The sequence below is a fragment of the Sciurus vulgaris genome (genome assembly GCF_902686455.1).
Source record: "Sciurus vulgaris genome assembly, chromosome: 8".
NCBI classification, from domain to species: domain Eukaryota; kingdom Metazoa; phylum Chordata; class Mammalia; order Rodentia; family Sciuridae; genus Sciurus; species Sciurus vulgaris.
In genome coordinates, this window is record NC_136468.1 from 1,373,723 (window position 1) to 1,399,607 (window position 25,885).

The window sequence follows — 25,885 nt, forward strand, 5'->3', positions numbered from 1 at the left end:
TCATTCCCCACCTTTGGAAATGTGCCTTCTGGTTTTTTGGAGCTTCCCCCTGCTCAGTACTTGGGATTGAACCCAGGGGTGCTAAACTACTAAGCCATGTTTTTATTTCAGGACAGTTTCACTAAATTGCTTGGGCTGGCCTCTAACTTGCAGTACTCCTACCTCAGCCTCCCGAGTTGCTGGGATTACAAGCATACACCACCACTCCCAGGTATACCACTACTTACTTAAACAATTTTGTTAACAATTTGTGCAAAAAGGCAATGCATATGGTTGTATAAAAAAAGTCACCGCTAACTCTACCTTGCATAGGTAAATTACTATTTGATGTCACTTCTGCTAGCCTCTTCTTACGCATGAATTAACTTTTTGTTTTTGGGGACTTCTGAGTGGATCAAGTGCACTGAGCTATGCCCTGAGCTATGCCCCAAATTATTAAACCTTACAAAAGACAAAAACATAGGCTGCTTACAAGAGCTTGAGTGTTCTTCCCACTTGGGAAAGTAATTACATCGAGAGACGCCCCACCTTCCTGCAGGTTAAATAGATCCAAAGCAAATACACGATTACAGCTGTCCCCAAAGCCAAGACACGGACCTCATCTGGAAGCTGTTAAAGGCACTTGCACGACCTTCACGTCAGCAGTTTGCTTCTTCTCGCAGTCCAAGGCTGAGAGCATGCAGATGAGGAGACACCAACACTCGCTGCCACTTTGCCCAAGTCCACTCTGCCCAAGGGCCTCTGCTGGGGCTACTCCTTTCCATCTTTCTTGGGGTGGGAAAAAAGGTTAATCCCACACTTGTTCAAATCATGAATACTGCTTTCCCTGACAGGGTACAAACATCCAGACAGGTCACCTGGCCAACTGGAAGACCAGCTTGTTCCAACACCTGGTGTGAACTTCAGCAGACACTGGGGACAGTGAAGAAAGACCTGCTGTTGAACACTACAGTCAACAGATGAGAATAAAACAGGACACAACAGGCAGGTGCGCTCTGCTTCTGCTACCGACACACAAGTGGGGACCAACGGCCGAGGAACCCAGACTAGGAAGCCAGGAGAGGAACGTGAACGGGTGCAGCTGACAGAGTGGGCAGACGTTGTTTACGGGGGAAAAGCAGTGTTGCGACATGGACCAGGGCAGAACAGGGTGAAGGAAACAAAAAAGGAAAGGTCTTCAAACCACGCCCCAAAACACTCGAGGTCAAACAGGGGCCACGGCTGTCACCATGGCTACTCAGGAGGATGGAAGTTCAAGGCCAGCCTCGGCAACTTAGCAAGACCCCGTCTCAACACAGAAGATAAGAACAGCTGGGGTATGGCTCAGCGCAGAGCACCCCTGAGTTCAGTTCCTGGTACCATCCCCACCAAAAAAAGGCAGGATGTGGGGGAGGGACGTGCAGAGCCCACACCACCAGGCGCCTCAGAGCCAAGCTGACAGGCCCTGAACCCCTTTCAACTAGAAGAGCTCTACTTACCACGCACGACACAGGTGAGCCCATGCGGAAACTGGACGGAGGCGGCAGGACGCACAGGTCAAGGAGGCAGGCAGACCCTCAGGCATGTTTTTTAAACTTGTTTATTGCTAGGGATGGAACCTGGGGCCTGGCACATGCTAGGAATATGCACTACTACTACTTAGAGGCTACTTACTGAGTGAGTGGTCTTCGGGAGTAGAGATGCAAAGACCAGTTACCAAAGTTATTGGGGAGAGAAGAGGACGGCTGCTGGCACGGAGAGATGCCCAATTCAGCCGGGAGACAGGCAAAAACCACACCAAGGCCCATGTGGCACAGCGAACAGAGGCTGCGCGGGGTGCCCTCCAACAGGAGGCCCCACACCAGATGCCTGCCCGCTGCAGTGTGCACCAAGCCTCTCCCTGAGCTGGCCTCCGTCCCGAGGGGCGCTGCAGGAAGCACCAAGCACTCACTGGAGTTCAGGCCAGTGCTGTGAGCTGGAGGCAGTGCAGCTTGGCAACGCTGGTAGACACACAGGGAAGCACGTCCCCGAAACAGGCTGACGCCAGGCACAGCTGAGGGAACACACGTGCACAGCACCCAGGACCGGGTCAGCTGCCCACGCAGAAGGGCAGATCCCACTAGCACCACCACCGCCCACCGCAGAGCTGAAAGGCAAACGCGTCCACCATCACATCCAGGGCAGGCTGGCAGCCCGAGGCGGTTACGGGGCGGTGGACCAACACTCCACCTGGGCACTACTGCAGAGCTGAGCCCCGCTGACGTAAGATGCCCTGAGAAGGGTCCCAGCACTGGGGAAATGCTGGCCAACACATCTGCCAACAGCAGAGCCAGCCCCGCAGGTGGGACGAGCACTGGGAACATGCACAGGGGCACGGAAGCCGGGCCCGAGAGGAGCCACACCAGGTTAGGCAGCTCCTGCCGGGACACACGCCCCACCTGTGCAGGTGCAAGTACAGGGGTTTGCTACAGGTAGAGCACTTTTACCCTCCCCATTTCCAGGCACTGCTACAAAAGCCGCAAGCACAGTCTCCATGAGAGTAACTCCAGAAGGATAGCCTGCTTGCCATGAAGTGTCCTGAAGCCTCTTCAGCTTTCCTGGCCAGCCTTCAGCACAGCAGGAACCACAACTTCCAGAGCACTGGAGGTGGACAGGGTGCCTGTGCAAGAGGAGGGCCTGCCCACACCAGAGTCAGCATGCCAACAGCCTCTCCTGAAGCACAAGGCAAGGTCCTGGTCTCCTGCAGGCAAGCAGAAACACCAGCGGAGCCCACTCGCCCAAGACGTGCTTCAAGGGAAAAAAGAGAAACCATACACACCAACGTTGAGTCAAAAACCACAAAGTACAGAGAGTGAAAGCTATCCACCCAACACTGCTGCACCACACAGCAATCCCAAACCAAGCCAGCTGCAGGGAGGCTGAGGCAGGAGGATTGCAAATCAGAGTACAGCTTTGGCAATGAGGCGAGTCTCTCAAGAACCTAGCAAGACCCTGTCTCAAAATAAAATAAAAAGGGCTGGGGATGCAGCTCACTGGTAAAGTGCTCCTGGGTTCAATCCCAAGGAGGGGAAAGGGGAAGGGAACAGAGAGCAAAATCAAACTGGACAGAGTGGCAGACCTTTACTCCCAGCAGCTCAGGGTACTGAGGCAGGAGGACCACAGATTCAAGTTCGGCCTGGGAAACAGATGTTGTCAAAAAAAATTTTTTTTTAAATCTGGAAAGGTGGCACAGTGGTAGAGTCCCACTAAGCTGAATCCCAGTACAGAAGAAGGGACGATTACAGACAGACGGGGCAAGAAGTGTAACCCAGCAGAACAACACAAGGCCCAGGGTTCCATCCCCAGCACCAATAAAAAATTTTTTTTTTAATTTTTTAAAAACTAGAATATTTTAAATTTATTTTTCAGAAAGTAAAAATAATATACGGCAGCAGAACTTTGTACTCAATAGGGGTAAAAACAAGAGGTAGAGTTCACAGTACTTAAACATTAAAACTAGACATTTCTGAATAATTCATACCAAAAGAGCTATGTTGAATGGAAACGAATTTGAAACTACAAATGATTCAGAATCAACAGAAATAAGACTTTTTATAAGTATAACTTATTTTAAAAAAAAATTAAAAGTTGAGTTTGAGCACTGTATGTGGAGCATACCTATAAGCCCAGTCACTTGGGAGGCTCAGGCAAAAGGACCACAAGGAAGAGTTCAGCCTCGGCAAATTGGGAGTCTCAAAACAAAAAACAAAGGGGCTGGGGACAGGGCTCAGTGTCAGACACCTGGGCTCAATCCCAGCACCAAAAATAAAAAAACTTAAAAGCGATTTTTCAAACTCACATTTACGAATACAGAACGCAAATCAACATCTCAAGACACCAGGACCAACAATTGAATAGTGAACAGTGGTGCATGCCTGAAATCCCAGGGCCTCAGGAGCCAGAGGAAGAAAGAGCTCAAGCTCAAGGCCTTCCTGGGCCACAGCGAAACCCCCCATCAAAACAAAAATGTTTTTAGAAGGGCTGGGGACTAGCTCAGTAGCAAAGCACCCCAAGTGGAATTCCCAGTACCACAAAAAAAAAAACAACAACAACAACACAGAAAGGGCTGGGCATGTAGCTCAGTGGTCAAGTGCCCCCATTCAATCCCCAGTACTGGTGTGTGGGGTTCACCTATTTTTTAACTTTACAAGGTTATGAAAGCAAGAGTTCAGAAAAACCATATTTGGAATTTTGAATCATCTGCATCTTTTCTGGGCTGGCAACACTCAGTCTGAAGCTCTCTCCAGCCGCAGACCTGGAGCCAACACTTGCACACTGTCCTGTGCTGACTCGAGGTATGTCCCCCAATAACGGGGTTTACAGAGAAAAGGTCCCACGGTAGGAACCTCCAGCAGTAACTGCTGGGATGGCCGACGCCACCTGCAAGCCAGAGCTAACCCAGGAAGGCCAGGCACAGAGGGCACCCCAGACCAAACCCTGCTCCTAAGCCTCGTCCCTCCAGGCCATCTGAACTCCAACACAAGGCACTCCGACACTGCCATGTGGATGTGTTTGTTTCCCATAGGAAGGCAGAGATGGAAGACCTGAATCATTGCTTCAAGAAGTCCTTGAATGTTAACAGATTAACTCCTGCAATTATTTGTGATAAACTTTGGAACAAGAGGAATTTTAGTCATGAATACATCAATCAATAACATAACCACAGGGCTGTGGAGATAGCTCAGTTGGTAGAGTGCTTGCCTTACAAGTACAAAGCCCTGGGTTCAGGCCCCAGCACCGCCAAAAAAGAAAAAAAAAGACCATAACCACAGGGCTGGGGTTGTGGCTCAGCAGAAGGGAACTTGCCTAGCAGGCGTAAGGTAACAGGCTCGATCCCTAGGACCACACAAATTAAGTGAACAAAAAAGGTATTGTATCCATCTACAACTAAAAATATTAAAAAACAACCCACCACACACTGAAATACTAAAACCAACCTACTGGGGAACATGACGAAAATTCTTTTTTTAACTCTGTGATAGTAGGGTTTTGTTTAACCCAGGTGCTCTACCACTGAGCTACATCTCCAGCCCTTGAACTTGTTATACTATTCCATCAGCCACCAGAAGACTTGTGCTTACAAATGTGTAACACTGCACACAGCTAAAAATGCTCATCATGCATATTAATGATTAGATATGAAAAAACAAGGGGAGGGGGTGGAAGGGTGTGAGAAAACATGTCGAATTTTTTAGTTCTAAAATATATACTATTGCAGACATAGGCAAGAGGATCCCAAGTTCAAGGTCATCCTGGAGAGACAAGACCATGGCCATGGTCATCCATGGCCAAGACCATGTCTCAAAAAAGGCTGGGGATGAAGCTCAATGGCACAAAAACAAAAATCATAGCAAAATAGAATGGAGAGTAAGGCAAGGGTGATCAAGTAAAAGCAACCATAAAGATCTTTCCTTCTCACCGTGACAACCAGGGTCCCTCACAAGAAACGTGCATACATAGCCAGGCGCTGGGGCGCACACCTGTGATCCCAGTGGCCCAGGAGGATGAGACGAGAGAAGCACAAATCCAGAGTCAGCCTCAGTCACTTAGCAAGACCATGTCTCTAAATAAAATATAAAAATGGGCTGGGGATGTGGCTCAGTGACCCTGGGTTCAGTACCCCCTACACACACACACAGTGCACACGTGTGTGAACAGCATTAATTTTTTAGCTACATGTAAAATAATATATTTTCAAAAAGAACAAAAGACTGAAAGCACAGCCAATGAAGAGCCTGGTTTCTCTCTTGTTTTCCTGGCACCAGGGATTGAACTCAGGGGCACTCAGTCACTGAGCCACACCCCAGCCCTGTTTTGTATTTTAGAGACAGGTCTCACTCAGTTTCTTAGTGACTCCTGTCTCAGCCTCCTGAACCTCTGGATTACAGGTGTGCCACCGTGCCCAGTAAGAGCCTGGGTTTGATTCCAACACCACCCCACTACCCAAAAAAGGAAGGCTGGCTGGCCAAGTCAGCCACGTTGTTTCCAGGTGTCAAGGTGTCTTCAGATCAATCTACAATTCAAAGCAACTTGGGGTTGTGGGGGACAACCCACACTGGCTCTGCATTGCATCAGAAACCTAACAGCCTAGAAATGTCTTCCATGAGCTGCCCTTTCGGGTAACTACTGTAACTGATAAGGTCATCCTGCCACAGAATTAAACCCTGAAGAACAAAACTACACCAAAAAGAGATGTTCTAACAAATTAACTGGATAATACTGGCAACAAGCCTGGGAGGAAGTGGAGTATTATCCGCCAAACAGAGGTCAAGGTATGAAATGAAAACGTGGACATGCTCTGGAAGAGCCATGGCATGGGGTCAGGCACCACGGAGGGGAAGCAGAGGCCACGTCCACACCATGGGCCACTCCACAAAGGGCAGCAGATCAGTGAGAGCCACTTCCTCTGGAGAAAGGTGCAGGCAGGCTCACACATGGGAACCTCACGAACAGGCGTGCAAACTCTAACTGACCATGCTGGCAAGAATGCTCTTGGTGGAAGTCACTGTGACTACCAACAGAAATCACATGGCTTCCAGAGACCTCCCCTGATGGACAACAGTACGAGAACATTAAAACACGGCCAAACCATCACACTGCAGTCAACTCCTTGATGGTGTGATGGACTCTCCTCCACAAAAGCAGGAAGGAAACAAGCAGTGACAGATTTGTGGTGGCCAATTTCTTTTTCTAGTAAGAGGCAGCCGCGTCAATCAGTGGCTCCATTATTCCTGATGTTGAGAGTTGCTGCAGAGGTTGGGGAGTGGCTCAGCGACACACAGCTCAAACCCCAGCACCAGCACCACAAACACAAAGAAGGATGAGAGCTGGGGTAACGGCCATCATTTTACCTCTCATAAATCAACCGTGGGTCAGAACCCAGTACTGGAGTCTGGGTCCTGAGAAAAGCTAAAAATAGTACATTGCAAAACAGTAAGCTGACTCAGGCACAATGGTCCGTGCCTATAATCCTAAAGAATCAGTCACTGATCAAGACCATGTCTCAGGAGGCTGAGGCAGGAGGATCTCAAGTTCAAAGCCAGCCTCAGCAAAAAGTGAGGCACTAAGCAACTCCGTGATACCCTGGTCTCTAAATAAAATACAAAATAGGGCTGCGGATGTGGCTCAGTGGTCAAGTGCCCTCGAGTTCAATCCCCCAGTACACAACCCCCCCCCAAAAAAATGCTGGGATACCGAACCCCTGGGTTCAATCCCCAACACTAACCAGGAGTGGTGGCACACACCAGTAATCCCAGCTACTCAGGAGGCTGAGGCAGGAGGAGGATGAGTTCAAAGCCAGCCTCAGCAATTTACTCCCTGTCTCTAAATAAAATATAAAAAAGGACTAAGAATGTGGCTCAGGGGTTAAGCACCCTGGGTTCAATCCCCAATGCAAAAAAAAAACCAAAAAAACAAAAACAAAACAAAACAATCCCCAACTCTGGAGCGGGGAGAGAAGAGACAGGGCACACAGGGAGATCAAATTGCCCACCAGCCCTGCTCAAAATTAGGTTTCCTTTCCTTTCCAGAGTGGAGCAGCCAAGTTGCACCATGGGCTCAGGAGAGGTGAGGAGGCGATAACTTGAGCAGACTGAGAGGATTCCTCTCATGTTCCACTATCCACTGCAGAAACTGCCTAGGCATGGGCCACATGGAAAGGGCCTCAAAAGGTAACAAGATCTTAACCCCACCCCACAAGCTGGTATCGTCATTCAGCTACTTCTAGACCACAGGATATCAAGTGTCCAAAGAGACTCGTCTCATTCTGTGTTTGAAAACTTGCACCCAGAGAGGAAACACATGCCTCCAGACTGTTACTGAGCAGGCGAATGGCTAGGATCAGAATAGCGGAGATGATAAAAACCAGGCACCGACTACTGCCGGGTCCACTGAACACATATGGTGGTCAGTATTCCTTAGAAAGGTTAACACCCAGGTGGCGACCAACACAGAACAAGAGCTGGACTGAGCAAGGTGACCCATGCTTGCAAGCTCAGCAACTCAGGAGACAGGCAGGAAGAAAGTGAGTTCTTAGCAACTCAGGGAGATCCTACCTCAAAAAAAAAAAAACAAAAAGGTGGGCTGGGGAGATAGCTCAGCTGGTAGAGTGCTTGCCTCGCAAGCACAAGGCCCTGAGTTTGATCCCCAGTACCTCCCAAAAAAATAAAAATTTAAAAATAAAACAAAAAGGACTACAAAAGTAGCCCAGTACCCAGCATGCAGGAGGACTGAGTTGCACCCTGAGTCATGGGAGGCCGGGAGGGGCCGCCCACAGGAATAAGCAGTTTAGTAGGTAACTAATAAATCCAAACTGCTGCAAAGATGATCAATCAATCCACTGCTCCTCAGACCTTACCATCCAAGAAGGATCTGTGCTCCAGAAAAAGAGGTTCTCAGGCTGTAAGAGAAGCTTCATCAAATGGTCAGGCTAAACTCTGGGCACTTCTGAAATCTGCCAGCTGAAGAAAGGCCAGTAGGAATTAGAAGAGTCAAGCTTGAGGCCACTGTCTTTCATATTTTAACAACAGTCAGTCAACCTACAAAACCAAGCCCGGAACCCTTGGGTTCTTAGGCTTACATTTTGCTGAGAAATATGAGGAATAATCCACCAGTGAACTGAACGGAGTCAACTGGGGCAAACTCCACAGAAAAGAAAAGGCTTGAGAGAAGGAAAGCGCAGCAGGCTGGCTGCTCACAAGACCTGCCGCAGGACACTGGGCACAAACCAACAAAGAAGCTCCCAACCATGCGTCTGAGGTCCAGTCTTTGGGTCAAAGGGAGCAGAAGCAAGTCTGCCCAGGCACCAAGCTGCTTTCAGATTCCAATTTCAAAGGTGATCTATACAGTACGGACACCTTTTCAAATACACAAAGCAAAAGGAGTATCGAGTTTATGGAGAGCTGTTCTCCAGGGTCAATCTTGGGAGTGACACCATCACTGCTTAAAAAAAAAAAAAAGTTCCGTGACTTTCCAAAGGTGCTTCATATACTCAGTTCTCAGGCAATAAGTTTGATCGTGTTCAAAAACCTTCAGAACCAGACTCGAAAACAATAAATCATTTGTCTATTTTCCTAATAACTTAATAAACCCAACTTGAAGCTTCTCATTCAGTAACAAAATCACCTGCGCTTACAGCGTTAAGTGAAAGCAGGCTTTCTGGTGGAAGCCTGTAGCTGTACCCAGCTTGCGGCCAGGACGCACATCACCTCCAACCAGAGGCGATGTGGGGACATCCACTAACACCCAGGCACGTCACTCACTGCTGTCCTTAGTGTGGCACTCTTTAACCACCTGTCACCTGCGGCGACGCTTGGGTCCTGTGACATGTTAAAATGCCTTTCGCTTACTTTCAGTAGCAATACGTCAGATTCATTAAAGACATTACAGTGCTATGAGGAAATTCCACGGGCTTCAACTTGGGCCAAGAGTCAGGGAAGGACCACACACTGCTCACTTTCTCAAAACAAAGGGTGGGGGGTGCACACGACACAGGACACAAGAGCTGGGGCAGTGTCGAAATGCAATTGAAGGCCATTTTAACATTCTGTGACCCTGGGCTAGGACTCTGGCTACCAACGATAATCATGAAAGGTTTTACAGACTGAGAAAAGCAGCACCTTTATTTTGGCTCACTCTGTGTGATCCGGTTGCTTTCCCATGTATGCTGTCCCTAAGTGATCTTATATCGTACATATCCTACAGAACAACAGACTTGTAAACATGAAAATCTGGCTGAGTTTGGTGGTACGCACCTATAATCCCAGCAACTGGGAGGCTAAGGCAGGAGGATCTAAAATTCAAGGAACGCCTCAACAACTGAGCAAGGCCCTGTCTCAAAAAATAAAAAGGCTGGGGGTGTGGCTCAGTGGTTAAGAGCCCTGGGTTCAATCCCCCACACTTAAAAAAAAAAAAAAAAGAAAGAAAGAAAGAAAGAAATATAATTTTTTTTTTGCACTATTTCTTCCCTCCCACATAGAAATGCTATAAATTGTAATAATCTCTTACATTGCTAATAATTCCTTATACTCTCAATACACTCGCCAAACGAGCTGAAGACATCTGTGTGTGACTTTTCAGTGTCCACCCTAACGATGAAGCAAACACTATGGAGCCACACTGGGAGTCCAGGCACAAAATCACACAGACACAAGGAGGCTGCAGACCCCACTCAGGAAAAAATGCACCAAACACATTCACATTTATTTTCTTTTTTTTTTTTTTTTTTTTTTTTTTAAAAGCAAATGACAAAGACCCAGTTTACCAGCTTTTTTAAACCTAAGCTTAACATTACATATTTAAACAATTGTCAAAACTTTACTAAGTTGCCAGCATTCATGCACAACTAGAAAACATCCTTAAGTTTATATTAAACCAGAAATGTATTACCATTAATGCATTAATATCTTTCATTACTAAATACTGGGGGGGGGGGGGGGGGGGAACAAATTATTTCTACAGGAGATTCATCCTGGCAATGTTAGCTCACAGCAGGCTGACACTACTTGGCTCACATGTCAAACACAATGGAAAGCAGATCCATGCTGGTGTTAGAATACAATCTTGTCCTAGCACTACTCAAAGTCAAGGCTCACCTTGGATTACGTTTAATAAAAAAGCAAAGTGCATACAGAGATTACAACAATTTTAAAGACAAAAAAAAAAAAATGGTCCTATTGTGTGGTCCCAACAATAAACTCAAAAGTCTATGACAAATAGGGGCTCCGATGAGCTGTTTATAAATACTTTAGATTAGGTACAATTATACTGAAAGTCGAGTTCGTCTGAAATCTTCAAAAAAATGTTCCTGTTAATCCTCAAATGGTGCTTGTTATACTTTAACATTTCTGTTAAATGCGTGCGTTGAATTACTTGTTATCCAAGCGTAGCAGCTGCTCCTTACCATTTATTGTTAAAGACTTTAACTGGCCGTCTTCTTCAACTTCTACTCTTTCTTGACCATTCTCGACAATTCTGTAGGATAAAATTCATTTAAAACTCTTTTGTAAATGAACAAATACATATTCAAATGAGAGTAAATGTGTATATAATGCATATTAATAATTCTTAAGGGTATTATTTCAAAGGACACATGAAAATAAGTGGTTTGCAAGCTGAAAAACACAAAGACAAACTATCAATACATCTGTCTTAAAATACATTTATTCTGATGGGCAGAGAAGCACATGACTATAATCCCAGTGATTCTGGAGGTTAAGACAGCAGGATCCCAAATTTGAGGCCAGCCTTTAGCGAGACCATGTTTCAAAAATAAAGACTAAAATGGGGCTGGGGATGTGGCTCACTTGGATTGAATCCCGGATACAAAAAAATTTATTCTAAAGGGGGGTTGGGGGGGCCGCATCCCAAATACTGCAAGGCTAAATATACGCAGAAACCATTCATCAAAAACATCAAAGAAGCTGAGCACTGGCACACACCTGTAATCCCAGTGGCTCAGAGACATTAGGAAGGAGAATCTCAAGTTCAAAGCCAGTCCCAGCAACTTAGCAAGAGATTGTCTCAAAATAAAAAGGGCTGGGGATGTGGGTTCAATTCTCAGTACCAAAAAATAAAAAATAAAAATGAGAGATCTTTTTTCAGTTTTAAGCATGACGACTGGGTGGGTGTTCACACTGTTGTGTAAGATGTGCCTCCCTGCTAAACCTCGTTCCAAGACTGCATGTTACCCATCTGATGAGAGGGGGAAACCAGTAAAGAAAGAACTAGGGATGTGGCTCAGTGGTAGAAAGCTTGCCCAAGGCCCCAGGTTCAAACCCCAGCCCTGGAGGTGTAGGGCTCTGTGGTAAAGCACTTCCTAGCATGTATAAGGCTAACCCTAGGTTCCACTCTCCTTGCTCCAAGCACAACAACGGAACAGCTGGGAGAGGTGGCAGTGATGCACACCTGAAATCCCAGCAATGGGGGAGGTTGAGGCAGGAGGACCAGGAGTTCCAGACTAGTCTATGACCTGCCTCAAAAATAAAATAAAAAGGGTTGGAGATAAAGTTCAGTGGTAGAGCACCCCTGGGTTCACTCCCCAGTACTACAAAAAATAAATCAAAAAGTACAGGTTTTACTTCTAATGGTTTTTCACTTTACCATTCTAACAATGATGGGGAAATTTATTATACGTTATTACATAATAAATATAAAGATTACTTCTAAAAATTTAACATTAAAACAATAAAGAAAAGCTCTAGCTAATTAAATTTTTCATACAACTTCTACTTTCACTGATGGATATGCAAAGTACACGTCACCTTTGAAACATTAAGCTGACTTAATATAAGATGTTAATAAATGTAAACTACATAAAACCACTCTACCTTTTTGTAGTGATTTTTCTGCCATTTACTATTTTGGTAGAAGTTGATATAGATTTGAAGTTACCCATCCCGCTGCCGCCAAATGATGTAGAAGAGAATGAAGTAAGGCCACCGTGACCTAGTGACCCAAATGAAGTAAATCCTATAGGAAAACAGAGATGAAAGATGACTGGAGACTAATAACGTGACAGGCTTCAATTCAGAAATCACTAAGTTCAACTCAGCAGCAGACCATTTGATGTCAAAAACCACCCCAAGAGCAGCTCTGGACAGAGGAACTAAGGCAGCTGGGGGCACGGGAAGACTGGCCCAGGGGTGGAGACCTCACTGACACTCCAGCATGTGGGGCCTCTCCACCATGGTCTACGTGGCACCGTGTCCCACAGGGCACCCAGTGGCAAGCTCTATATTTGCACCCAGAGATGAGGCAGTCACCCTGGGGCCACTACGACACCTTGTGAGGCACCGGAAGGCGGGGCGCGTAGCGCAAGCCCCACACCTGGCCACGCACTTCTCGATGAAGCACCTCTTCCCTGGGGTCTCCAACTGCCCTCCTGTGCTTGTGCGCTCACTGCAGGACAACTGCGAGAGCACTGCGAGGGAGAGCGAGGCAAACCGCGTGCAGAAGCCCAAGACAGCTGTCTGCTAGGTGACAGGAGAGCATGACGAGAGGCAACGAACTCGGCCCTGAGCACTGCCAACTTTTACCACCAAAGCTTAACTCAAAGTCAGAACAGCTCTGTGAGGAAGCCACCTCTCCAGGCCTGCCACACCACACTGTGCTCCATGCACATGGTCAGCCGTTCTGGGCTGGGCACTTCAAGGGAACAGTCTGGCTGAGGTCACTCGCCCAGGCTGTGGGCCCACCCACCAATCCCATCCAGCTGCACACTGCTGAGATACAACTCTGTCCTTTTACTTAACTGCAAGGGAGGCTAGAACACAAGTGGGTTCAGCAAGACTGTCCCACAATGGCTGCTTTTGTACCTACCCAAAACACGCATTACCCTTTTAGCCAAGAATTTCACTATGGTATCCCTCGTGAATAACATTCTTGAACGATTAGGACATTCAGCACTGATTTGTACACTCAAAATAAAATGGGGACAAATCCAAAAAGCTCTTCTCCCAAAAGGAATAAATAGTTCAAACTGCTTTGCGTGTTCTAAGCACTAATTTCTACTGTTAACAACAGACATTAAATCTAGGTATTTAATACCTGTATCAAATGAAGAAAATCCACCTCCAAATGATGGAAATCCACTGAAAGCAGAGAAAAATGAGCCTGCACCTCGGTTTCTGCTTCCTCGGGGACCCCTTCGGTTCCCAAAAAAGTCTTCAAATGGGTCTTCTAGAAACAAACAGAAAGGTGTATTGTAAAAACCTTTAGTTATTTTTTCCATAGGAGAGGGCAAATAGGTTTAAGTATCAACTTACCGCTGAATTTGGAGGAGAAATAAAACAGGTAGAATACCCGGGCCACCTGGTGGGATACTTTCTCACTAGCTTAATTCAAGCAGAGACACACAGCAAGGTGAACAATTGACACACAGAAGAATGTCACGCGCGCATACACACACACGCACAAAACTCAGGGCCTCAGGGCTGTCCACTGCCCTTTGCCAAGTGTCCTGTTGGACGCTGCTCCTGCTGCCACCCCCAGAAAGCAGATTTCACTTGGGCAGCTGTACCATACCCTACAGAACCCAAGCTGCCTCCTCCAAGGAACTTAGGACTACTAGAGCATTGTAAACACAGAATGGAGCACCGAGCAGGCAAAGTGGAAGCACCACACAAACTTAGGCAAGATCCCCAAGAACGCCTCTCACTTTTCCATAAGGTGATGTCTCACAATTTTTAAAAATTTATCAGCTTAAGCCCAATTTGAATCAATGTTAACTGGCAAGCATATTGCTATGATTTAAGCAATTTCAGTAGAAAATTGACAGAAGTAGATATCTCATTGTTAGTGCAAATACCAAAATGCTTCAAAAAACATAAATGAGATCTGCACTAACAAATCAAGGAATGAATAATTCACACTAAACCTAATGATGCAATCTTCAGTTTTCCTTTGCTGTGGTTGGTTATCAAGGAGAGCTTCACTGAAAACACAATTTATACATACTATTTCTTCATGAGTTCTTTGTGATTATTAAGTACCATGATCCCCCACTCCAGGAAAATGGGAAATATGCAAGGAATAAAAAACAAGTATTCCTGATGAACATGAACGCATGCAGAGAGAATCCATGGAGGACACAGAACAACATAATTAGCATGGCACATTTCCAAGCCACAGGGCAAGAGAGGCCAAAGCAGGATGCTGATGTGCCAAAAGTCAAAAACATGACAGTGTACCCACCACCACACACAGCTAGGTAGTGACTCACCCGCAGGTTTATGAGTCAACAAGCCCAATAAAGTCTGCAGCAGCTGGAAAGGGGAGAAGTAACAGCCCTAGGGAGAGCAGCAGACACTGAGGGAGCTCAAGAACAGATGGGAACAGGCAGGGAGCAGAGGTATACACAGGAGACAGGCATAGTGGCGTACACCAGTAATCCCAGCAGCTCGGGGGCTGAGGCAGGAAGATCGCCAAGTTCAAAGTCAGCCTCAGCAAGGGTGAGGTGATAAACAACTCAGTGAAACCCTGTCTCTACACAGAATACAAAATAGGGCTGGGGATGTGGCTCAGTGATCTAGTGCCCCTGAGTTCAATCCCCAGTACAAGATAGGCTGGGCACATGGCTGGGTGCAATCTTTGGTTTAAAACAAAAACAAAAACAAAAAAAAAAAAAAAGGGGGGGGGGCGGGGGGCAAAGAAACACCTTGCTACGTGATAGTTCTCTTGTTCTCATGTAAGAGGTGACCATCTGAAACCACCTACAATATTTGAGGTGCTGCTTTGATCCCCAGCACCACAAATAAAATGTCTTCACAGCCAGACTTGAGACTGTAACTACCCACACAGTAAAACCCTAACACAGGTCTTCTGCACACTCTAAAGATCAGATACAGATTGATAGGTTTGAACTGCTGTGTCCTTGTGCCATTTCCCTTTGTCACTGCTACACAAATGGCTTCTGAGGGCTGGCTGACCTCCATGGTGAAGCACTTGCCCAGCAGGAGGCCTGTGCCTGAGGTCAGGAGTGGGAGGGGGAGAGGGAGAGGTTATCTTAGTTAAGGTGCAAAGAAATACATTCATTTAAACACACACACACACACACACACACACACACGGGCTCTTACTGTTCACAGACTTCTCTGCCCATTAAAAGAGCAACTTGGGTTAAAACTTTCAGGCCCACCAAATTATATTTTAACAAAATAAACTCCAACTCCACTCAAGGAACGTCAATTCATCCCAAACATGGAAATCACTGCAACAAGAGCTCAAATCACTGCTGACACTGAAAATGACTCAACAGGAGCAGCATGTAAAACAAAGCAGGCTGAACACAGCTTCTTAGTGTTCACAGGCTTGCAGCTGCAGAGGCAGAGGACGCAGGGGCCTCCACCACATCTGTCAAGGCGGGGTCTCTCGTGAAAGCAGGACCAACACCCTTTCCTCCCTTCACTTGTTTTCCAAAGTCTGTATTCTATGGAAACAGGTATTTCTTGTGTTAAAAAAGAAAGAAAGAAAAAAACAGGGCACCAGGCAGAGGGCAAGACCCTGTATTGAATTCCCAGCACCAAAAGAGCGAGCAAATACATCTCAGTCCACCGAATAATCAATGTGTTACCATCCTCTCTGGTCCCTGCCAGGTGACACGAAGGTGCTTGCTGGAGGCACGGGTGAGCACTGGCCATCAGAGGCCAGCTGGATTGGGAGGGGGAGAGAACAAGGATCTCAATCCTGATTTCCAAGACCTGTATCAGACACGGCCACCAGAGTTGCACCCTACCAGAAGGAACCTGAGAGGACAACAGAATATGTGTGTGCTTGTGCACGTCCTTAGGCTCCTGCTGGAAAATGACCTGAGTCCACCATTCACAGCATCCTGGCTTTGTCCTGCTACTCACTGTTACTTTTCCCCAGGGGGATTAAGAGCTCTACAAAAGGTACTTTATCCTAAACCTGTCCCTACAAAGCTGGAGTCTAAAACCATTCTTCCTTCCTGGGGACACCTTCTGTATGCAGGTAAGGGTATGGCTCGCTGAACCTTTAGGCTGTCCACAATAAATATTAAAAAGCTTTTGAAGGTGCATGGCGATGCATACATATAATTCCAGCTATGGAGAAGGCTGAGGCAGGAGGACCCCAATTTTGAGGCAGCCCAGGCAATTTAGACAGACACCATCTCAAAATGAGCACGAGCTGGGGGAGGTAGCTCAGTGGTGGAGAACCCCATGTTCTACCCCCAGTAGAACTTCAATTGTGTAGGTGTGCAGATGTATGAAACTTCTAAGTAACCAAGAACACTCCCTGCCACATGAACCACAGCACTGCCTTCGGCTCTGGTCACAAATCCACACAGAGGACTAAACATCTTAACATGTCTTTCCCCAAAGCCTGCTGCTAGTTTCAAACTGTACAGAAGAGGACAAAAATCAAAGTGACACTGCTTGGAAAGTCTGTTACAGGTTGAACTGTGGCCGTCCAAAAGGATTCAACCAGTGGATGGTGTCTTCTTCACAGTTAGTCTTGGCAGATAATGGAGTTAGGAGGAAGTCACTGGTGTGGGCCCAGTCCAACATCACTGGTACCCTCAACAAAAGGAAATATGGACACAGGAAGGTGCAGAGTGGAACAATGCACAGACAGAGGAGAAAACCACCAACAAGTCAACATCCCTATGGGGCCGCAAGGGTTTGGACCCAGCCTAGGACAGCTTCTGCCTCCCTTCCAGGAGTGGGCCCTGCTAAAACCTAGATCTTGGACTTCACCTCCAGCACTGCAAGATCGAAGTTTATTTTTTAAACCATACTTGGAGGTGCTTTGTTACAGGGGCCCCAATAAACCTGGTACTTGGTCCCACCCTTCTTCAGTCACAGCTCCAAGGTAGCAAAGGTCACCTGGCCAAGTATACTACCAAGGTGATAGAGGAAACTTTCTTACTCTGGATAAACTTTACAATAAACTAAGCCTTCTTATAAAAGAGAGACAGGGCAGTTCCTTTTGCAATTTATTGTTGAACAAGCAGTGCCTCCAGCTCTGGCCCACTGTGCTGCTCCTCCTCGCTCAGCAGCTCCTCGCACTCCTCGCTGAACTCCTCTGTGTCCCCAGGACTGGGCTCCTCCTCGCTGGATACGAGGTCCAGCTCCTCACTGAGAAGTTCGCCCTGGCCCCGGCTATAGCCTTCGCTGGGCTCATCTTCACTAAAGAGGTCCAGCTCCTCACTGGATATCACATCCAGAACCTCACTGTTCTCTTCACTGGGAGGTTCTTCCACTGCCTCCTCAAAACAGGGCTGGTCTAGTTCTTCACTAGGCTCCAAGTCCTCACTGGCCACTTCCTCGAACCCTGGGGAGTAAAACGACTGACTCACTACACCAAATTCAAATCAAAGAGGTCAGGCTACATGCACCCTCAATGCAATGCTCCTTCCTCCCAACAGGGGGCTTTCCCTGGGTTCTACCCACATGGAGTTCCCCCCCTGCTGCCACTGTGTCATTCACCAAGGCTGGCAAGGCTCTCTGGAAATGGTTTTCCCATTCTGCTTTGGCTTTCTGAAGTGAGACTATAAATAAAAGCATGAATTAACACCCAGACAATATTCCAAACAATAATCTAACGGACCAACAAAAGGCCTACTATTGGTGGGCACAGGGCATGCCTGTAATCCCAGACTTGGGAGGCCAAGGCAGTAGGATCACAAGTTAGAAGCCAGCTCAGTTACCTAGCAAGACCTTAAGCAAATTAGGGAGATCCTGTCTCAAAAAATTCACAGCACTGGGGGTGAGTGGTAAAACACTTCTGGTTCAATTCCTAGTACCAAGAGAAAGGCCTGCTATCTGGGACTTTGGGGTTCAAAAACACCAAGACAGGAAGCGATGGTGTCCTGTGATAAAAGACAAATGAAGATAGCATCCTAATTCAAGTTAGCATAAAGCCTCTTAATCTTCCAAATTAACATTTGATCAAGGGCTCATCTGCATGTGCTCCCTATAGGGACAGAATCTAAGCAGAGCTGGGGCGGCTCAGACATTGGGTACACCCTCTCTTTCAGTGCTAATGCTCTTTCAGGGCTGCTCGCAGGATCCGCCTCTCCTAGCCTTCCTGGGAAATCTGCTAACTTTAGGATGTCCAAAGTAGTTCAGTTCCCACAAGACCTAGGCAGCCCTCTGGTTCTGAAGCCCACCCCAACCCACAACACCGACCATCTCCAATTCCACAAGGAGCTCTGTACTCTGACAAATGCACAGTATAGCTCAAAATCATCTTCAAACAGGACTTTTTCCTTTGCCCAGGCTGAGCCAGGAAAGGTGGAGTTTGCCTGTAACACCAAGGACTCAGGGCTGTGGCAGGCAGATTCCATCCAAGTCAGCAACTTAGAGATGAGACTGTCTCAAAATAAGAAATAAAAAAGGACTAGGGATGTGGCTCCTTAGCGAAGTGCCCCTGGGTTCAATTACCAATACAAAAAAAAAATATTGCCCTGACTGGCCTTGAACTTGCAATCACCCAATTTCAGTTTTGTTTTGTGGTCCTGGGGAATCAAAAACAGGATCTCACAACTGTTAGTTAGGTAAACACTCCACCACTGAGCTGCATCTTTGGCCCTTTTTTATTTTGAGACAGGGTCCAAGTTATCCTCAAGCTATCCTCAACCTAGTGACTCTCCTGTCTGCCTCCTGTACTGTAGACTGGTCAGATTTTTTACTGAGCAAGATTTCTTACTATGTTGCCTCCATAGGACTCAAAGCTTCCAATCCTTTCTTTAGCCTCCCAAGCAACTGGGATCACAGGCACATGCCAGGGCACCCACCTATCTGAGAATAGAGTTTTAAACTACTTCTTTTGAAAGCCAAATATGAGAAAGGGTGGGCAGGCAGGTGATGTGAAAATTAAGACTAAAAAACACTTTGCTACAATAAACGGACTCTGCACTAGGTTGTGAGAATGACCTCAGTGCTGAGCAGCGCCACCAGTCCCAGCCCTGTACACCACTCCGCGCTGCACTACACATACCGCCAGGAGGCTGCACTGTCACCTCGTACACGTAGTAGCCATGGAGTAGCTTCTTTTCCTGTGTGTAAATCCTTACCGCCTGAAAATGGAAGTCCCCTAGAACACCTAGAGAATGGATTGGAGAAGCATCACTGCCACACTCACCACAGAACACAGGAAGCACCTACTGTAAAATCTGAGCTGCCACTGGTGAGTTGGAGCACCTAAGAAAGTAGTTTCAGTGAGCCAAGCATCACCCTGGACTAGTGATACAAAATTACTCATTCACCTCTAATTACAAGCTCTAATATCTTCTTCAGAAAGAAATATTCAAGGAGCCAGGCAGGGAGGCACACACCTCCTGTAACCCCAGGGACTCAGGAGGCTGAGGCAGGAAGATCTCAAGTTCAAGTTCAATCTCCACAACTCAGAGTGGCCATAAACAAGTTAGTGAGACCCTGTCTCAAAATAAAAAAGGGCTGAGAATGGAGCTCAGTGGCCAAGAGCTCCTGGATTTGACCCTAAGGCACAGGCACGTGGGCACACGTGCGCGCGCACACATACACAAAATAACTCGAAGTCATTTTAAATGAAGAGGCTGATGCATCAATATTTTTTTCAAGGAAAAAAACAAAAACAAAACAAAAAAAACAAACTGGTTGCACAACTCAGTCACCAGGGGACCTTCTCCCCTTTAAAAGAACTTTTTAATCATGTAAGATAAAAGCATCACTTAAGGCACTTGGCCTTCCGAGAGGCAACAGTGGCCTGCTTCACCCCCTGAACCATAGAGCTGAATCAAGCCCAGAGGTCAGAAATAAAGGCCCTCCACCTCAGCCACCAGTGAAGCCGTGGCTTCAGACACACTGCAACTCCAACACTGCCTCGGCCCACAAAACCACCTGGGTGGAGTTTGCTACAGCCTATTGTGTGACATGGAGGTGATGTTTCAAGGCAGAAACAATGAGTTCATCCTTCTGTCTTTCTTTGAGTATTCCTTGCCCATTAGGGTCAAATGATATGGATAATGTGGTTCTACTTCTTATCATAAGGTGTCCTTAAGTGAAATGCTTTGCAACCAGAAGTGTTTTAGATGTGGGAGTATTTAGGCAGACTTAACAGCTGAGAATTTGTAACCCAAAATTTAAACCTGAAATGCTCCAAAATCCCAACTTTCCGAGTGTCAACAACATGGGCTGTTCACAGGGAGCCCTCACAATACACACCATGCTTATGGCAGCAGGAAAGTCTACTCTTCCTCTACAAAAAGGCCACGTATTCTCCTCTGGCCCTAATCTGAGTGTTCTGCTTTGATTCAGCTACTGCATTTGTCTATTGGCATGCTGGAAGGTACTCACTGTCATTTCCTCCTGTAGTAAGGTATGCTCAGAGTCAGGATATGCCATAATAAAGAACAAGGACACTTGAATCCCCGCTGTGATCACCTGGACTGCACCAGGTAAGCTGCAGGAAACCCAAGGCGACCTACCAGATCCAGTGGTAGCCCGCTTCTCTTCATGCCCTTGACAAGCAGGGGCTCCACTTGTCTCCTTGTTATTACTGGTAGACACACTGCTCTTCCTTCTTCCCTCCTGGGGTCTGCCAGAGGTGTTCAGTGTCTTCAACTGTGCTCCAATCAATGAAGGAGGTAAGCACAAGATGTGTGTACCCCTCAGTGCATGGAAGAAATGGTGGCGGCGGCACACTTGACCCTGACCTCTCAGGAAGGTTACCCAGGAAGAATCAAACACAGGAAACCTAGCAATTAATTGGGATGAAGTTCTAGTAGCAGACAGCTCACAAGAGTACCTGATATGCAGTCTGTATCCCAGACATACACAAGAACTGGGATCAAGCACTGGACTGAGAGGCAATAGACAAACATTTCCTAAAACCCAGCAGCTATAAACCAACAGTCTACTTTTAGCAAAACTCCTCTTTAAGATACCTCTGCTGCCTTGCTCCACTAATGAAGAGTCCACTATTCACAAACTGTGGCCTCAACCATTGTAACACTCCAGTTACACAAAGGCAGGCAGGAAAAAAGGAAAGGGAGAAAAAAAAAAAAAAGGCACGCAGGTTCATAACTGGATGTCCTCTAAACAGTGTCTGTGACACTTAGTGACTTCAGGAGGAAGATTTCACAGCAAATTCCTACAGAAACTGTTGTTCAAGAATGGGACTGGATGTGTCGCTCAGGGGTAGAATGCATGCTTTTATACGTAAGGCCCTGGGTTCCATCCCCAACACGCAAGAGGAAACAGCATTTCCCACACCCCTCCACCACAATCTCACCAGTGCCTTGCCTGAGGGCAAAGCAAGATAATTAGGACCACAGAAACCTTTACTATCCAAAAAGTATATAAAAAAAATCTCAAAGAGGGCAGAAAGATTCTGACTATTCCTGCTTGGACAGAAAAGTTAATGACCCAGACACAGCACCCGACAGCAAGGGCATCAACAGCCCTCACCAGGTCACAGAGAGACTACACATACCACACTGACCACCACCCAGGAAATTTACTTACCAAAGAAGTCGAACGAAAACGGGTCCCTTCCACCAAAAAATTCCCTGAAGACATCATCTGGGTTCCGGAACGTGAAGCCAAACTCAAAAGGACTGTCAAAATGACTTCCACCTACGTAAACACAACATAGCTTTAGTGTATGAATTCTGGTGCTTTTAAGGAAATATTTTTGTAGAACATTATATAAATCATGAACTTAAAAAAAAAAAAAAAACATTTCATGTATCTGGGGGGTCTCTGAAATTCAAAATGAGTCCTACTGTAACTAGAACTCTGTTCATAAAGTCCCAGACGCACTTCTGAGCAGCTCTCAATCTATGATCAACATGTCACTGCTGATTTTATTACCTAGGTCTATGAAGAAACAAGACTGTATTCACTCAGCTCTCCTGTTACAGCTTGAACACATGGGCTCAGCAGGAATTCGGAGAGCACCAACTGTCAGACTACCACATGGGCTTTCCACAAACACGTTTTAGCTCTTCAGTAGTCTACTCTTCAAACCCTGACTGCAGTTTTACTAATATTGGTTACTAATCTGACAGTGTAAGCTCACAGTGATATAGTACAACAAAGTTACGAATGATTTCCCATCTATATAAAGTGCATCAACATATACTTTCCATAGTTTTTTTTTTATGCTGTCACTTTCTCCTTCCCTACCCAATCCAGTCCACTTCTCAGGCTGCATCTGTATTGAGCACCAAAGAGACTGACCAAGAAACTCAGTGATTTACAATTCAAACACAAATTCCAAGTCAGAGGACAGGACTGTCAAGACCTTTGTCTCAGAAGAGAAAATCATTTACGTACCTCCACCTCCACCATTTAAGCCTTCTTTGCCATACTTGTCATAGATGTCCCGTTTTTTAGCTTTAAATTTGAAAACAAAATTATTAGGGCCAAGTTCTTTTCAAATCCTCAAAATTCAATCAATAAGGCAAATTCAAGTAATAAGGCATTTCCCAAATTGAAAATGAGGTTTCAATATTTCATAAATTTTAAGACTGCCCTTGCTCTACAAGACAGAGGAGCAGGAGGGGGACCTTATGTATTCTATTCTTCTAAGAAAAGATCAGGGTAACTTTTTAAGCACTATTTTTCTAGGAATCATTAATGTCTATTCTGTTAGATCATTTTATTTTACTCTACGGCCCAGAGCTCATGTGTATATTTAAAATCATACCCATCGCAGCATGCAGGAGGCTGTAGGTTAGATATCCAGGGGGTGGGGGGAGATCAATCATTACCAAGTACAAAACCGTTCCTACCTAGAACAGAAGTGACCCCTCTTACTACAAAGCCCAAAAGAGGACGAGGTCTATGCCCTAGGTGGGGTGAAGAGGAGCCGGCCCTCAGCCCACAGGCCTGGCTGACTCCCAGATCCGCAGGACCGAGAGAGCTGCGCACAGCGCTGTGGGCACACCGTGCTCACTGCATGCCACCTGTGTTCCTTGAGAACTTCACATTCCACCAAGTGGACAGCAAGCTGAGAAGCCACCCATCTCAGGTTACCAAGCCCTAATGAGAAGAACAGCCGACCTCTGAAAACTCCAGCCATGGCGGAGGGTCACCTGTACATAATGCATGGCCCCAGACTCCACCCAGAGACTTTCATGGTTCTTTTTGCTGGACACGAAGCCTCAATGCAGTCCTCAACAGGGCTCATGTCGGAAGTGCCTAAAAACCCTCCATCTGGGAGCATGGCATGGTCTCACTGTCGGTAAGACAGGACCCCTAAGACGGGGTCTTCAACACCCCTCAGGCTCCTAGTCCCACCTGAAGTTTATGCTCTTAATTGCTGCATTCATATAGGTGTTCCATATCCCCCTGTGTTTTGATAAGCAGCAAGGTACTTGTGAATAAGACAGACATCTGGGAATTATCCCTTAAGCACTCTGCTGATGCAGCAAGGAGGCAGTGTGCTGGTGACTGCTGAGAGAGGTCACACTGGGCTCCTGTCTCACACAGCCACCTGTCACCTGTCCACACACATAACATGGAGAGCATGGGCTCACTCCCTGTAGTCAGTGCATTGGTCCCTAACCTAGTAACTACCTCTGTCATGCCTTACCGACCCGAGGTGTGAACAGTAGTCTCCAGTCTCTGGCACCAGTCCCACCAGGGCCCATGCAGTCTTGCCTTCACCATGAATAGCTGAAACCATCTAGCCAATAACTGACCTTTGACCTATCCACAAAACTAAGCCAATGTCTTTGCCTTTGGCATCCAATATCTATGCTCTATAACTAGGATGGAGAAAACACAGATGTTTTGATGTCTAATTCTGAGCTGTATGTTCCCCTTCCTTCTTGACTCAAAGTTCTTTCAAGCAGAACTTCCTCCATTAACATGGTACAGTTCCAAGTAGGGCAATGGGGATGAGAGGTCAGTTGGAGCAACTACAACCACATGCAGAGACCAAAACAGAGCCTGCAAGCTGGGCAAGGTGGCACACACCTGTAATATTAGCTATGTGGGAGGGCTGAGGCAGAAGGATCACAAGTTCAAGGCCAGCCTCAGCACCTTAGGGAGAACTTATCCCAAAGATAAAAATGGCTGGAGATGCAGCCCAGTGGTATGGCAGAGTGCTCTGGGTTCAAGCTCGAGTACTGCCAAAATACAAAACATACCAAGCCCTGCAACCCAACACCCACACCAACCTCTCCCTCAGCTCCTCCAAGCCAGGGCATTCCATGCTGTTTCACCAAAGTCACGTTGAGTGCTCTTCAACACTCATGGTTAACTGTGTTATGTTCCAAGCTCCACCAGAAAGAAACATTCTCAGTGGTCCCAAAATCCAGCTGGTAACAGGACGTGTGTCCACATCCTGCTGGGACTGAGGAGGGCATCACTGCTTCCACCCCCAGTTCTGCTTCACCTACTCAAGGGCCTTTCCCTGGAAGTTCAGCATTACTTACCATCTGATAACACCTCATACGCCTCAGCTACTTGTTTGAATTTTCTCTCTGCTTCTTCTTTATTCTCAGGATTTTTGTCTGGATGCCATTTTAGTGCCAGTTTCCGATATCTTAGAAAAAAAGCAGAAATATCTATTACCCATGTCCAAAGTCCATAAAACAACTGAGCTTTTAAAGCTATCATAATTTAACCAGGCACAGTGGCACATGCCTGCAATCCTAGCCATCTGATGGCTAAAGCAGGATAATCCAGAGTCTGAGGCCAGCCTCAGCAAGTTAGCAAGGCTCTAAGCAAGAGCCTGGTCTTAAAAAAGGCCTAGGGATGTGGCTTGATGGTAAAACGCCTTTGGGTTCAATCCAAAAAAAAAAAAAACAAAAAACACATGCGCGCGTGCACACACACACACGCGGCATCAAATTATTCATAATGGCAACCTTCAGACTTATCTAACCCGTATGCCAGCACTCCTGCATCAAGGCAAAGCCCTTGGGCTGTGATTCAAATGCAAAGGAAGAGTCTACTGTCTCAAGAGGGGGAAGCTGGGGGCAGTGGTGCCCACCTGTAAACCCAGGAGCTTGGCAGGCTGAGGCAGCAGGATCACAAATTCAAAGCCAGCCTCAGCTGCTTAGAAAGATCCTAAGCAATTTAGGTCTCAAAGTTAAAAAGGGCTAGGGATATTGTTCAGTGCTTAAAAGCCCCTGAGCACAATCCCTGGTACAAAAAAAGGGAGCAGGCAGGGAAGAGCGAAATGGCAGCCACACCCCTTAGTCCTCAGAGAGAAATTATCAGCACACACAGCAAAGCTTACAGTCCCCTATTGTTATCATTTTGTTCATGTGAAAAGCTAATATTTATGCAACTTAATAAGGAAATCTTGCTGCTTTTAAGGGTAACAGCCTTTTCTAAAGTCATACTTAAGTCATCTTGGAAACACCCATCAACCTGCATGTACTCACAGATAAGCAAAACCAATCTACTCT

General features: G+C 46.5%; 1 protein-coding gene across 17 annotated transcripts in view; it reads right to left on the minus strand.

Moving 5' to 3' along the window:
• DNAJB6 (DnaJ heat shock protein family (Hsp40) member B6) overlaps positions 1-25,885 on the minus strand; it is a 56,013-nt gene that overhangs the window by 11,540 nt on the left and 18,588 nt on the right. For 4 of the 17 annotated variants that reach the window (XM_079150676.1, XM_079150675.1, XM_079150677.1 and 1 more), the window contains 7 exons: positions 24,905-25,014; positions 22,797-22,856; positions 21,984-22,094; positions 19,477-19,581; positions 13,564-13,695; positions 12,345-12,486; positions 10,919-10,989 (listed from right to left, as the gene is read on the minus strand). In XM_079150676.1, the coding sequence (XP_079006802.1) occupies positions 10,919-10,989; positions 12,345-12,486; positions 13,564-13,695; positions 19,477-19,581; positions 21,984-22,094; positions 22,797-22,856; positions 24,905-25,014 (731 nt within the window). The other 13 variants (XM_079150666.1, XM_079150669.1, XM_079150680.1 and 10 more) reach the window with 13 other exon arrangements.